The 15,242-nt window shown below is 41.5% G+C and overlaps 1 protein-coding gene across 2 annotated transcripts in view; it reads right to left on the bottom strand.

Moving 5' to 3' along the window:
- The window catches only part of SLC24A3 (solute carrier family 24 member 3), a 436,240-nt gene extending 431,241 nt beyond the window's left edge, over positions 1–4,999 (bottom strand). For both annotated transcript variants that reach the window (XM_044291617.1, XM_044291618.1), the window contains exon 1: positions 4,430–4,999. In XM_044291617.1, the coding sequence (XP_044147552.1) occupies positions 4,430–4,622 (193 nt within the window). In that variant the 5' untranslated portion in view covers positions 4,623–4,999. The remainder of the gene's footprint in view (positions 1–4,429) is intronic.
- Between the last annotated feature and the right edge of the window lie 10,243 nt (positions 5,000–15,242).

Here is a 15,242-nt window from a genome sequence, read left to right as displayed (position 1 = left end):
TGTCCATGTGCGTTCCGCATTTTGCGGACCGCACATGGCTGGCACTTTAAATAGAAATGCCTTTTCTTGTCCGTGTCTGCGGACAAGAATAGGACATGTTTTATTTTTTGCGGAACCAACGTGCGACTGCGGAAAGGAAGTGCTGATGCGGAACGGAAGTGAGGATGCGGACAGCACACTGTGTGCTCTCCGCATCCTTTCTGGCCCCATTGAAAATGAATGGGTCCGGATCCGTTCCTGAAGGCAGCAGTCAGGATCAGTGTTGTCCAGCAGGGTATTGCCAGTAGACAACCTTAATTGAAGTTCAGACATACTAATTGTCCAGTTTTCATCAATGTAATTACTTCACTGAAATACTCATGAAGAGGCAGATGTACTGTATACACACGTCCGGCCTCTCATGAGTACGCCAAGAATAGCTGGCGGTGTTTAGTAAATAGTATTTTGGCATTCCTTGAGATCCTTTTATCACAGACACAAGTACTGTATATAGGAGACATACATTGTGTATACAGGAAACGTATAAGTGTTCCCCAATGAAAGTGTCTGATCACTTTTACACATTCTAAGGGTCCATTCACACGTTCGTAAGTGTTCTGCGGATCTGCAAATGGCGGACACTGGCGATGTGCAGTCCGCAATTTGCGGACTGCACATCACCGGCACTATAATAGAAAATGCCTATTCTTGTCCACAATTGCGGACAAGAATAGGACATGTTCTATTTTTTTTGGGGCGGAAACGGAAGCACGGATACGGAAGTGAGGATCCACAAATGTGGATGCAGACAGTGCATTCCGTCCCCATTAAAAATGAATGGGTCTGCACCCGTTCCGCGATGCGGACCCATTTTGCGGACATGTGAATGGACCCTAAGTTCCATATAGATAGAATCTACATAAAAAGTAGCTGCAAATATTTCTAATACTTTGGTTACAAGCTTACTTGGCATTCTGGGTAGACCTGTACACTAATGTAGAAAATATTCTATATTATAAGTAAATAATGCCGGGAGCATGGCATTAGGCTGGAGTCATCCGTGCTGTTTTTGAGCCAAACACAGGAGCAGATAAGAAAGAAAGGAGAAGTAGAAATCTTTTCTTGATACTTTTTCGTCCTGCTCGTCCACTCAAAACTACACGTGTGAATTTGGCCTTAGATGTTAGAAGTACAGCTTCCAAGGGGGTGTCTTTTAACAAACTGCTACTGTCCCAGGAGCAACCAGAAGCATTATTTCTCATGGCTATAATACCACATAGATTACTTGCTAAATTTAAAGGGGTTGTCCAAGTTCTCTTTTTTTTTTATTATTATAAAGTGCCAAGAGCCACGTAAATAATAATAATAATAATAATAATAATAATTATAATAAATAAAAAAAAAGGCAACTTACCTTTATTTCCTGTGCACACTCCAATCCAGCGCCACATCTTTGTCATCTTCCCTGGGTTATAGCCAAGGGCATATTTGGCTGCAGCAGTGATGTTCCCTATACCACTGCAGCCAATCACTGGCTTCTGCAGTCTTGCAGTGTACACCGCTGAAGCCAGTGTTCGGCTACAGAGTAAACGGAGCATCACCGCTGCAGAGATTCATTTTTTCATCGCATTATACAGGGGTTACAACCACCCTGTAATCCGGCAGCAGTGGCCGTGCTTGTACCCTATAGGAAAAAGTGCTGGTCTATCTGCACTTCCACGGTCTCAGCCACCAGAGAGGCTAGAACCTTTTCCTATAGTGTGGCCACCGCTGCGGAATCGTAGAGTGGTCGTATTCCCTGGATAATGCTATAGAAAAATGAATGAAGCCAGGAAAGGAGACAATATGGACAATCACAATACATTAGAAAGTGCCTTGTATTCACTTTATCTACATGATAAATGACACTTGCTGAAGTGAGAGAACCCCTTTAGTCAACGTACATGTCGGAGACACAAAGCAGAAAGAACACTTGCACACGAAATAGAACAATACAGTCGAAACTTCCTGTATGTCATATATGAGAAGTCTTCAGCAGTTTCCAAATAATACTGGTCCTTCCCAACATACTGCAGGCATGCTCCTTTCTTCTCATAGCTAAGATAAAAAAACGCACTCCACCTTCATACGACTTTAACGTCAAGGTCAATTGTCCCTTGTATCACAGAATACAACATGTATGGTGAGAATAATCCTTTGGGAGCAATTATAGTCAGCCAGCAGATATACTGCAATGTCTGAATGTGGGTAAAAGAAATAGATCTGCTGAGAAGATAATAAGAGGAAAAAATAGGTCAGTCACTGCATTACTATTCTCGGTGTAACATGTCACTGACAGCCCGTCTCTCCGCAGCCGCAATTACCACTGTGGACCATTCTGCACTTTGTAATGACAGTCTGTGGTCAGAAAAACAAGTCATTCCGCTGCAGCTTTACGTGATGCCGCTCTCACGTTGGGGGTCATCCTGTGTCCGAACGGGTTGTTTTCTTTTTTTGTCACATTTTCTCCTGAGCTGAATGAATATAGGTCAGCAGCAGGCAGCCTGTGGTTTGTTCAGCTGTCCACCCAGCACTTGTATGATCCACCGCACAGACCCTGGGAGCAGTGGACATCATGACAGCTGGAGGGTCAGCGCTAACCCCCCACATTTCGCCTGTTTTCGTGTGCACATTTGGTTCGCAGCTCATGGGCACCTGCCATTCATCCTATCAAGTGTCTTACTGGTGATTTAAACATTTTTACTATGGAGTCCGCAGACCACCAGGAAGACAGCTGCTCTTGGTGACTTCCAAATCCCTCTCCTCTGTGTCACCCCGTTCACCTGTTCGCGGCACGCTTGTATAGTCACTCAATGTCTCTCCGTCCTTATCCTTAGTTTCCCTCAGCACGAGTCTCATCACCGGCAAAAAGAGTATTTTTTTTATTTTTTTTTCCAGGACGTGGATTCATATGCCCGCCTGCAGTGATGGCAGGATGACTTTGCCAGATGTAACAGAGCTGAGAGTGTCAGAGGCAATAGTGCTGAGTCTGCTAAGCCATGCACAGTTGGTGAGATGTAGCAGAGCTCAGTTTGCCATAAAGCACTACTCATGGTCATCGCCCATGACAGTTATCAGGATGTTCAACCAAATGCAGCTGAAAATTTACAAACTTTGCTGTGTTTCCGTTGTACATTATAATGTATATCTAAAGTTGTATTTTTTTTATATTTTTTTTTTATATTTACAATGTATGGAATCTCACAAGACACCACTAATAATCATGAACCATTACATCTATGCCATGAAAACCAATGTAACACAATCAGGTAACATCCGTTCAGACGTGTTCAGATTCTGATTCCTCATTCATCAGAGTCCTATGACATGGAACTGACGTGTCAGGAATGATAATTTGCTGGGAGATGAGTTGAACACACTGGTTGTGGATTTTGTGATATTTTTGCGCTTTGTGGATAAAAATCACTGATCAAAAACAACTTTGTCAATTACCGATTTTAACAAAAGAAAAAAAAAATATGACATCTACAACTAGCTTTAATAAATGCCATCATTGAGCTCTTCTTCCAACTGCACAGGCTGAATTGTGCACATATGTCTGCAACCTGCATGGTTTAACTGTGTACTGCCCGGATGCACGGCGCAGCCGAGTCACACAAGTCATGGGAAATCTGAATTCACCTTTCGGGTAGACTGGTGTGAGAATGTGATCACCCGGTGACCCGAGAGCGGCTAAAGTCATGATATGGTTAATTCTGTAGTAAAATCCTCAACCAGTGTCCTTACCACATACTGCAAGAACTTAATGGTAATTTACATACTTGTGGTTCGTTTCAAATACTAACTTTCATAGTTCTCCTGCAATGACAATATGCCAGGGAATATTTAGTAATATCTATCAGTTTCATATCTATCTGCCTATCTCATATCTATCTATCTATCTATCTATCTATCTGCCTATCTCATATATCATTATCAAACAAATAATAACAACAATGAAACAATAATAACACTGAACAACAACAATAATAATAATAATAATAACAATAATAACAACAACAATGAAACATATAATAATAATAATGATAAGAAGAATTAATAGCAATACTAATAGACCCGTGCAATGCAATACAATTACTGGCCAATCATATGGTAACAGCCCCTCTTCTTGACAGCAGATAGCACATGTTGGCAGGCTTCAGATTTTTAAGGGCAGCAATATGTGTGGGTACCATGATGCCTCAACCAAGGCACCAGTCCATGGCCAAGCATGCTTTCTACAAGTGTCCTCTGCCACTTTATTCTGCCATGCCTTACCTATGTAAGGCATTTTAACTCTTTTGCCATCTACTGTGTTGAGTGCCCCAATGCCACAGCGCCCAGGACTGTTTAGGGGCAGCTAATGGACACCCAAGTGTGCAAGTTCCCACCATACAGAAGAAGAACTCACCCAGTATTCCAGCCCAGTGGGAGACAGCAGAGGCCAGCAGCATGAGGCTGCCCATGAGGCACATCTGCCCCAGCAGCAGCTCTTTCCTTTTCCTGCGGGTCCTGCTCTTCCTTTGCCTGGTCTCCAGCATCCCTGGCAGGGCACAGACCTGGCACTGCTCTCCCTGTGCCAGTGCAAGCATATCCACATCCATCCAGTGCACTCAGTGGATGAAATAGAAGTGAATCCCCTCTGGTAGGTAGGTGCAGAGAAGTGCAGGGACTGTAGAAGGCAGTCAGTACGAGGACTTCCTCCAACTCCAGCTCCTTGTGCTGTGCTCCTAATCCATGTTACATGCGTCTGGGCAGATCACACACAAGAGGCAGCATGATGCAGGCAGGGGAAGGACACCAGGCTGTGCTGCTGCTGCTGCTGCTGATCATGGGCACAGAGCTGCTGCTGCTAAGCACTGGCTTCATTCACACTGACCCCCTGGGAGGGCTTGTTACATAGACACACATGCAGCTCTTACAAACAAAAGCAACTACAAGAAGAGAGCCGACTGCTCAAACTTTACACTCATCAGCACAAAGGCTGCCAATTCCTCAGGCTGCTCCTCTCTCCGCCCTGCTCCTCGTTCCCTCCCCCTCCTTATACAGTTCATAGGCTTATTCACCTCTTATGTGTGCTGGAGAATGCCTCGGTTAGGGGGGTACTAGCTCTCCTCAGGGAGAGAGCGCCTTACTGCCTCTACATGTAAGTGATCCTAGATACCAGCCACAGACCTGATGCATGCCTCCCAAGTGTCCCTCTGTCCCTCTTAGATTCTTAAAGGGTTTCTGTCATCAGAAAAATCGTTATGTAGCTGACTGACATCAGTAATGTGCTAATGTCAGCAGAACATAACTGTATGACTTATATCTCCCCGTCTGCCGCCGTTAGCGCTAAATATTGACTTTAATAATATGCAAATGGATTGCGGGGCACGGAGGAGACCGAGGATGTCAATCACCTTTACAAGGGCGTGCCAAACGGTGAGAGGACGGAGCCTGTAGGTGCTGCAGTAACGCCCACTAGCACCTAGAGGTCCATTTGCATATTATAAAAGTCATTATTTAGCGCTAACGGCGGCAGGCAGGGAGATATAAGTCAAACAGTTATGTTCTGCTGACATTAGCACAACGCTAATGTCAGCCAGATACATAACCATTTTTCTGATGACAGAAACCCTTTAAAGGGGCTGTCTCACATCGGCAAATGGCATGTATCATATAGAGAAAGTTAATACAAGCCACTTGTGTATTGTTATTATCCATATTGCTTCCTCTGCTGGCTGCATACATTTTTCCATCACATTATAAACTGCTCGTTTCCATGGTTACAGACCATCCTCAGTCCATCAGCGGTGGTCGTGCTTGCACACTATAGAAAAGGGCACTGGCCTCTCTGGTGCCCGGGACCATGGGAGCGCACATAAGCCGGTGGTTTTTCTTATAGTGTGCAAGCACGACCACCACTGATGGATTGCAGGGTGGTCGTAACCATGGAAACGAGCAGTGTATAATGTGATTAAAAATGAATCCACCCAGCAAAGGAGGCAATATGGATAATAACAATACATTAGTAAGTGCCTTTTATTAACTGTTTCTCCCTGATAAATGCTATGGCCTCATGCACACGACCGTTGTGTTCCGTTCCGTTCCACAAAATGGTGTTCCGTGATCCGTTTCCGTTTTTGGTTCCGTGTGTCATCCTTTATTTTTGGAAGACCACCAGACATAAAGGAAAGTAAAAAAAAGTCTAAGACAGGTTTGCCATGCAAATGATAGGAAAAAAACAGACGCAGATGACAATCTTGTGTGCCTCTGCGTTTTTTAGTGGTCCCATTGACTTGAATGGGTCCGCAAACCGTATTTCGCGAAAATAATAAGACAGGTTATATTTTTTTAACAGACTGGAACCACGGATCACGGACGCGGATGGCAAACTTGAAAATCAATGGGTCCGAGGGAAATCACGAAAAACTTTGCAACGGACACGGAATAAAACAACGGTTGTGTGCATGAGGCCTATCTGCTGAAGTGAGACAACCCATTTAAGGGTAAATGCACATGTTCAGGATTTATGTGCGTACAATCCATACTGAAATCCGCATGTGTTCGTAGGGAAATCTGTGTGGTCAATCCGCATCAATTGGTGCGGATTTACATGCAGATGTGTTGCAGATTTTCCACATGCGGATTTTACTCTCCCCATTGAAGTGAATGGAGAAAATCCGCTCAGGAAAAATAAAATAAATTGACATGCTACGGATTTTAAAATGCGTTTTGATGGATCCGGCAGGCAGTTCCGGCGATGGAACTGCCTGCTGGAATCCTCTGCCACAAGTGGGAAAGTCCCCTTAGAGGCGTGGCCTAGTATGGAAAAAAAATGCCACACATATTGTCCCTCTTTCTGATTTTCAAAAGTTGGGAGGTATTGCTGATGATAATCAATATTATATTACTGTGATTTAGAGGATGATAGGATGTGTCACTTTGAAGCGGACTAGGCTGTGTTCACACTTTCAAAGAATCTGCTGCGATATGAGACTTTGATTTGCAGATCCGCATAGGTATCAGCCCCATTGTATTCAACAGGATCTAATGTATTTCTGTATAGAATCTGCAGCCATATTGACCACGCTGTGGATTTTGCATGGAATCCGCCTCCAATAGTTTCCAAAGAGAATCTATACTTTTTTCTAAAAATATGTTTATTAAACTTAATGAATTTTTTGATTTGTACAGAACATACAGACAATCAAGTTCAAAGGCATAAAGAACCATTGTGAGCACTATCAGTGAAAAGCAAATAAGGGTGAGATCACATCACCGTTATGGATTCCGTTATTGTTTTCCGTTGTAACATGGTTATAACGGAAAATAACGGAATCCATAACGGTGTTGTGAACTCACCCTAAAGGCAAGATGAAATCAACTCTCCTAACTGAATGAGAATCTATACTGCCGATCATATGGCTGCGAACATTGCCCCCACAGTAAGTCTCCATACACTGCTAGTCTTCTTAAAGGGGTTGTCCCATGAAAAATATTTAACATTTTTCAACCCAGCACCTGGATGTGATTACTTTTGTAATTGCATGTAATTACAAATTTAGTATAGAGTTATTCACTTTCACATCTATCTGTATAGCGCCACCTGCTGTCTGCTCTTTTTCAAATTTTTCTGTCCTGCTCACTGAGATGAAAGCGCCTGCTCAGTTCCATCCTCCCACTGCCACCGACTGCAGTAGAACAGACACGCCCCCTTGAGAAAGTGCATGCCCCCTAAGCTGCAGTTGGAGAATGGGGATATCTCTGGATCCATGTGAGGTACATGGCTGGTTCGAAGTTTGTTAGAAAGATACTGTCATGTACTATATGATACAGTTTAAAAAAAAGAAAAAATTATATGAATCATGGGATAACCCCTTTAAGGAGAGACAGTACTACCCTAGCGTACATCCAATGCTTCTTACTGAGCCAGAATCCTGCTCTGTACTCTTGAGAGGCAAGCACCCCAAAGCAACAAGCTGCAGTTGGATATTCGGCTTGGCATGTAGTAAAAAAAAAAGTATATTGTGTAATATATATATTTATAGTTTGGGGGCCTAAAGGTAACAAATACCACTGTATGCTGATATGTAAGAAACCGCATGAATGCATTTTTCGGGAAATTATCCAGCAGTATTTGAACAATCCAGAATGCAGTGTGAAAGCAGATTTCCGGCAGCCTGCCTTCCTTTCTGAAAGGATCATACTTATCTTCTCCATGCCGCTCCAGTCCACTGTGCCGGATTCTCAATCCTCTGGTCAGGAATTTGTTTCCATTCTCCATGATATGGCAATTGCCTCACCTCGCCTCATTGGTGGTGCACCCCTGCCAGCATGGGCATGCTCACCTGATCTTCTGCAGCCAAATGCCGGCTTCATCAACAGACACGTCACCACTGAAGCTGGCGGTTGGCCACAGAGGATCAGGTGACCATTCCCATGCTGGCAGGGGTGCACCACCAATGAGGCGATGTGAGGAAATTGCCTCAGGCAGCAACAGGTAGGGGCAACAGAAGGGGGATTATCTGTTTCTGCAGTATAGTGTTGGGAAGCACAGTGGGCACAGTATGTGGCGCTGTATTACCCTGTAGGTTTTGTAGCTCTGTATGTGATGTTTTCCCAAGTATGTCTTTAACAGTAGGGCTGGAGGGAAGGGGTTAGATTAAGAAATTGGCATTGGGGGTCGGGTGCCGTTTTAGGTTTAGCCTCAGGCAGCAGAAAGGCTAGCTGCACCCCTGCATGCCGGGAGGAAGAAAACTAATTCTGGAACTGACAATGGAGACAAGGGAGCCAGCGCAGAAAACCGGAGTGGAGGGGAGAAGGTAAGTATGATTCTTTCAGTAGAGGAGACAGGCTACCTGTCAGTAATTATGTATTCTCAGAAACCTTTAAGGGGAGATTTATCAAAGCTTTCTAACTTCTGTGGTGTAAAAAAAAGTCACAAATTATGGCATACCTATATTTGCACAATGTATTGTGACTTCTTACTCTTCTCTATACTTTTCTAAAATGTCAAGGAAACGGCTGGGACTTGGCAGGTGGGGACAGAACCTCTGCTGCCCCCATATTTACTATTTATTTACACCATGGCTTTCTAACTACTGATATAAGAACTCATAGGGGGGAATTTATCATGAGGGAAAAATTTGAAGTCAGTTTTGCTTGAGTCTACGTTGGAATACTTTATGCCACATTTATCAAATGTCACGTGTTGTTTGCTAAATTTGTCTTATCCTTAAACCTAACACTTTTGTCTAGAAAAGCTACTCCAGTTTTCCTCCTCCACCCTCCTTGACTTTTTAAAATAGTCTCAATGATAAATCTGGAGTGAAACTCATTAAAGAGGACCTTTCACAGATTATTACAATGTGAACTAAGTATACAGACATGGAGAGCGGCGCCCGGGGATCTCACTGCACTTACTATTATCCCCGGGCGCCGCTCCGTTCTCCCGCTATGCCCTCCGGTATCTCCGCTCACTAAGTTATAGTAGGCAGAGATTTCAGTCACTAAGTTATGGTAGGCGGAGTCTGCCCTTGTTCTGCTCTAGCGCTGGCCAATCGCAGCGCAGAGCTCACAGCCTGGGAGGTTATTTTGTGAGCTCTGCAATGTGATTGGCCAGCACTACAGAAGAACAAGGGCAGACTCCGCCTACTATAACTTAGTGAGCAGAGATACCGGAGGGCATAGCAGAAGAACGGAGCGGCGCCCGGGGATAATAGTAAGTGCAGTGAGATCCCCGGGCACCGCTCTACATGTCTGTATACTTAGTTCACAGTGTAATAATCGGTGAAAGGTCCTCTTTAACATAGCTAACTAAACCCACTTTACAAAACTGGAGTGAGGGATATAAAAATGCAAAAAGTAGCAAAATTATGCGCAGTCACTTAATTTTTGCGCAAAAGCTCAATTTTTTTTTTACCAGTTTAAAAATTAAATATTTCCAATATGTACAAAAAGACACTAAATATACAACCAAACAATAAAAGAAAATGGAGCAGATCATACATAAAAATGTAGATGTAATAAGATACCTAGCGCTAATACTTCCCTATATTCACCTACCTAAAGTAGGGTAGCTGTCCTGATAAGAGCAACCCTGCTCGGAAGTGTAGCCTATTCTACTATATAATCTCCCTGTCCATGATGAATACTAAAGCTATTGAGTCAAACCAGAAGCGGAAGGATACCATGACTGTCTGAACTGACCATTGATTTAACCCCTTAAGGACCGGGCTCATTTTTACCTTCAGGACTAGGCGATTTTTTGCAAATCTGACCAGTGTCATTTTATGTGGTGATAACATTAAAATGCTTTGACTTGTCTAGGCCATTCTGAGATAGTTTTTTCTTATATATTGTACTTCATGACACTGGTAAAATGGAGTAAAAAAAAATATTTTTTATTTATAAAAAAATATCAAATTTGCCATGCATTTGGAGAAATTTGCAAATTTCCAAGTTTCAATTTCTCTACTTCTATAATACATAGTAATACCTACAAAAATAGTTATTACTTTACATTCCCCATATGTCTACTTCATGTTTGGATCATTTTGGGAATGACATTTTATTTTTTGGGGATGTCACAAGGCTTAGAAGTTTAGAAGCAAATCTTGAAATTTTTCTGAAATTTTCAGAAACCCACTTTTCAAGGACCAGTTCAGATCTGAAGTCACTTTGTGAGGCATAACAGAAACCACCCAAAAATGACCCCATTCTGTAAACTACACCCCTCAAGGTATTCAAAACTGATTTTACAAACTTTGTTAATCCTTTAGATGTTCCACAAGAATTAATGGAAAATAGAGATACAATTTCAATTTTTTTGGGCAGATTTTCCATTTTAATAATTTTTTTCCAATTACAAAGCAAGGGTTACCAGCCAAACAAAACTCAATATTTATGGCTCTGATTCTGTAGTTTACAGAAACCCCCCATATGTGGTCGTAAACCGCTGTACGGGCACACGGCAGGGCGCAGAAGGAAAAGAATGCCATACGTTTTTTGGAAGGCAGATTTTGCTGGACAGTTTTTTTGACACCATGTCCCATTTGAAGCCCTAGAGTAGAAACTCCAAAAAAGTGACCCCATTTTAGAAACTACACCCCTCAAGGTATTCAAAACTGATTTTACAAACTTTATTAACCCTTTCGGTGTTCCACAAGAATTAATGGAAAATAGAGATACAATTTCAAAATTTCACTTTTTTGGCAGATTTTCCATTTTAATATTTTTTTTTCCAGTTACAAAGCAAGGGTTAACAGCCAAACAAAACTCAATATTTATGGCTCTGATTCTGTAGTTTACAGAAACACCCCATATGTGGTCATAAACCGCTGTACAGTCACACGGCAGGGCGCAGAAGGAATGCCATACGGTTTTTGGAAGGCAGATTTTGCTGGACTGATTTTTTGACACCATGTCCCATTTGAAGCCCCCCTGATGCACCCCTAGAGTAGAAACTCCAAAAAAGTGACCCAATTTTAGTAACTACGGGATAGGGTACATATGATTTTTGGTTGCTCTATAATACACTTTTTGTGAGGCAAGGTAACAAGAAAAAGCTGTTTTGGCATCGTTTTTATTTTTTGTTATTTACAACATTCATCTGACAGGTTAGATCATGTGGTATTTTATAGACCAGGTTGTCACGGACGCAGCGATACCTAATATGTATACTTTTGATTTATTTTTGTAAATTTTACACAATAATATAATTTTTGAAACAAAAAAAATCATGTTTTAGTGTCTCCATATTCTGAGAGCCATAGTTTTTTCAGTTTTTGGGAGATTATCTTAGGTAGGGTCTCATTTTTTGCGGGATGAGATGAAGGTTTTATTGGCACTATTTTGGGGTGCATATGACTTTTTGATCGCTTGCTATTACACTTTTTGTGATGTAAGGTGACAAACATTTTTTATTTAGCACAGTTTTTATTTTTTATTTTTTACGGTGTTCAACTGAGGGGTTAGGTCATGTGATATTTTTATAGAGCCGGTCGATACGGACGCGACGATACCTAATATGTATACTTTTTTTTATTCATGTAAGTTTTACACAATAACAGCTTTTTTAAAACAGAAAAAATGATGTTTTTGTGTATCCATATTCTGAGCCGTAGTTTTTTTTTATTTTTTGGGCGATTGTCTCAGGTAGGGGCTCATTTTTTGCAGGATGCGGTGATGGTTAGATTGGTACTATTTTGGTGGGAATGCGCCCTTTTGATCGCTTGCTGTTGTACTTTTTGTGATGTAAGGTGACAAAAAAATAGTTTATTTAGCACAGTTTTTATTTTTTACCGTGTTCATCTGAGGGGTTAGGTCATGTGATACCTAATATGTCAACTTTTTTTATTTTTCCCTATTTTTTACCAATTTGTTTTAACTTTATTTGGGGGAAATTACATTTTTGTTTATTTTTACTTGAACCTTTGAATTTTTTTTGGGGGGGGGAACTTTATTTTATCAACTTTTTTTTCACTTTATTTTTTGTCCCACTTTGGGACTTCAATTTTTTTTTACAATGCATTCCAATACTTCCAATGCATTGGCTGCATTGTCACGGGGACCCCCCCCCCCCCCCCCCCCCGCTTTTTTAGCCAAGGTGCCTGCTCAATGATTTGATATTTATGTTAAAGGGGTTTTCTGGGAGTTTTACACTGATGACCTATCAGTGGGATGGGATATATCCTGGAATAATGGACACTACACTACTATTGATTCAATATATTCAATTATATTTTTGTAAATTTTTTTGTTGTATTATTATTTTTTGTTGTGTAACTTATTATATGTGAACAGTGATTCCACCACTGTGATACACGAATTGTTGGCCATATGTGGATCTAGCATTACATGTTAAAACTGTGGTTTGTCCTTTGCATGGAGGGAATCATATATTAGTAATTTATTATATTGACTAAGTGCTGTTTGGAGGTGCACCCTGTTGAGGAGGAAGACCGCTGCTATGTTATGTCTGGTTATGCATTTGTACATACTAGGTTACATTCTAACGTTTTCAGTTGCCGTTTTGATACCTCTGGGCTGGAGGGCATAATTCACACTGAATTATATACAGCACCATTAATTCCATGGCGCTGTACATTAATTACACAAACATAAAATAAAAATACAAAAATGATAAACATGAAACAAACTGATGCGAGGGGGAGAGGACCCTACCCGCGAGGGTTTACAATCTACAAGGGAAGGGGAAGGACACAGTAGATGAGGGTAAAAGCTGTTTTTCTGGTTGCATGGTGGCAGCATGCTCAGTGCAGGTGGTAGGCTTTCCTGAAGAGCTGGGGTTTCAGGTTTTTTTGAAGGTTTGGATTTTGGGGGAGAGTCTGATGTGCTGGGTTAGTAAGTTCGCCATGAAGTATGGAAGATGCAAAAGAGAAATCTTTTACACAATTTTACGAATTTTTATCATGAATATCTGCACTTTGAGAATTCACAAAGATGCAAAATATAGTGCGATATATTCGTAATCGCGAATATTCTAGATTTGTTTTTCATCAGTACTACTGCTTCTTGCTTGTTGTCCAATGAGAAGGCTGCAATATATTTTTCAGAGCTTAGCACCATCCCTAGCAACCAATAGGAAAGTTGCCTACCCCTTTACTATATAAGAAACTCCCCAGCAGCCATTTTCTGCAGTTTTTATTTTGCAGTTCTGAAAGAGTTAGAGCAGTGACATTGCTGTGCTCTGTGCTTTCATCTGGATCATATTATCCAATTACAGTAGATAGTTAGTTAGCTCATATATATAATACAGATAGTGGGAGATAGTCAGTGTAGGTTAGATAGTGATATAGTGTAGCTGATAGGTTCCAGTTCAGGGTGTTATGGTAGTGTGATAGGAATTACTGTTTCTCTGCTGTCCATACATACATGCTACAGACATAGTGCTGTGATGTCACAACAATACTTAGCGCTCCAATCAGTAATATGTAGTCAGACCTGATAAAATGTGAAGTTACATGTATTGCGCAAAAAATATGCGCATCATTAGTGCCGATTTGCACAATCACGAAAATAATGATGAGATCACGAATTCTAGAATTCGCAAATTTATTGAGAATATGATGCAAAAAATTCGCAAAATATCGCAAAAAGGAATATTGCCTATGCTGCACATCACAAAAAAAAGATGAGAGGAGAAGAGGAGGAGATCTTATGAGGATCTGAGATTATGTGTGTGGATGTATCGAGAAAGCAGGTCAGAGATATAAGGAGGGGACTGGTTATAGACAGCCTTATATGTACAGTCAGGTCCATAAATATTGGGACATCGACACAATTGTAACATTTTTGGCTCTATACACCACCACAATGGATTTGAAATGAAACCAACAATATGGGCTTTAACTGCACAGCTGTCAGCTTTAATTTGAGGGTATTCACATCCAAATCAGGTGAACGGTGTAGGAATTACAACAGTTTGCATATATGCCTCCCACTTGTTAAGGAACCAAAAGTAATGGGACAATTGGCTTCTCATCTGTTCCATGGCCAGGTGTGTGTTATTCCCTAATTATCCCAATTACAATGAGCAGATAAAAGGTCCAGAGTTCATTTCAAGTGTGCTATTTGCATTTGGAATCTGTTGCTGTCAACTCTCAAGATGAGATCCAAAGAGCTGTCACTATCAGTGAAGCAAACCATCATTAGGCTGAAAAAACAAAACAAACCCATTAGACAGATAGCAAAAACATTAGGCGTGGCCCAAACACCTGTTTGGAACATTCTTAAAAAGAAGGAACGCACCGGTGAGCTCAGCAACACCAAAAAACCCGGAAGACCACGGAAAACAACTGTGGTGGATGACCGAATAATTCTTTCCCTGGTGAAGAAAACACCCTTCACAACAGTTGGCCAGATCAAGAACACTCTCCAGGAGGTAGGTGTATGTGTGTCAAAGTCAACAATCAAGAGAAGACTTCACCAGAGTGAATACAGAGGGTTCACCACAAAATGTAAACCATTGGTGAGCCTCAAAAACATGAAGGCCAGATTAGAGTTTGCCAAATAACATCTAAAAAGCTTTCACAGTTCTGGAACAACATCCCATGGACAGATGAGACCAAGATCAACTTGTACCAGAGTGATGGGAAGAGAAGAGTATGGAGAAGGAAAGCCACTGCTCATGATCCTAAGCATACGACTTCATCAGTGAAGCATGGTGGTGGTAGTGTCATGGCGTGGGCATGTATGGCTGCCAATGGAACTGGTTC

Source organism: Bufo gargarizans, chromosome 4 (assembly GCF_014858855.1).
Source record: "Bufo gargarizans isolate SCDJY-AF-19 chromosome 4, ASM1485885v1, whole genome shotgun sequence".
Taxonomy (NCBI): domain Eukaryota; kingdom Metazoa; phylum Chordata; class Amphibia; order Anura; family Bufonidae; genus Bufo; species Bufo gargarizans.
The sequence above is the reverse complement of the archived record's forward strand: the minus strand, read 5'-3'. Positions and strand labels throughout refer to the sequence as shown.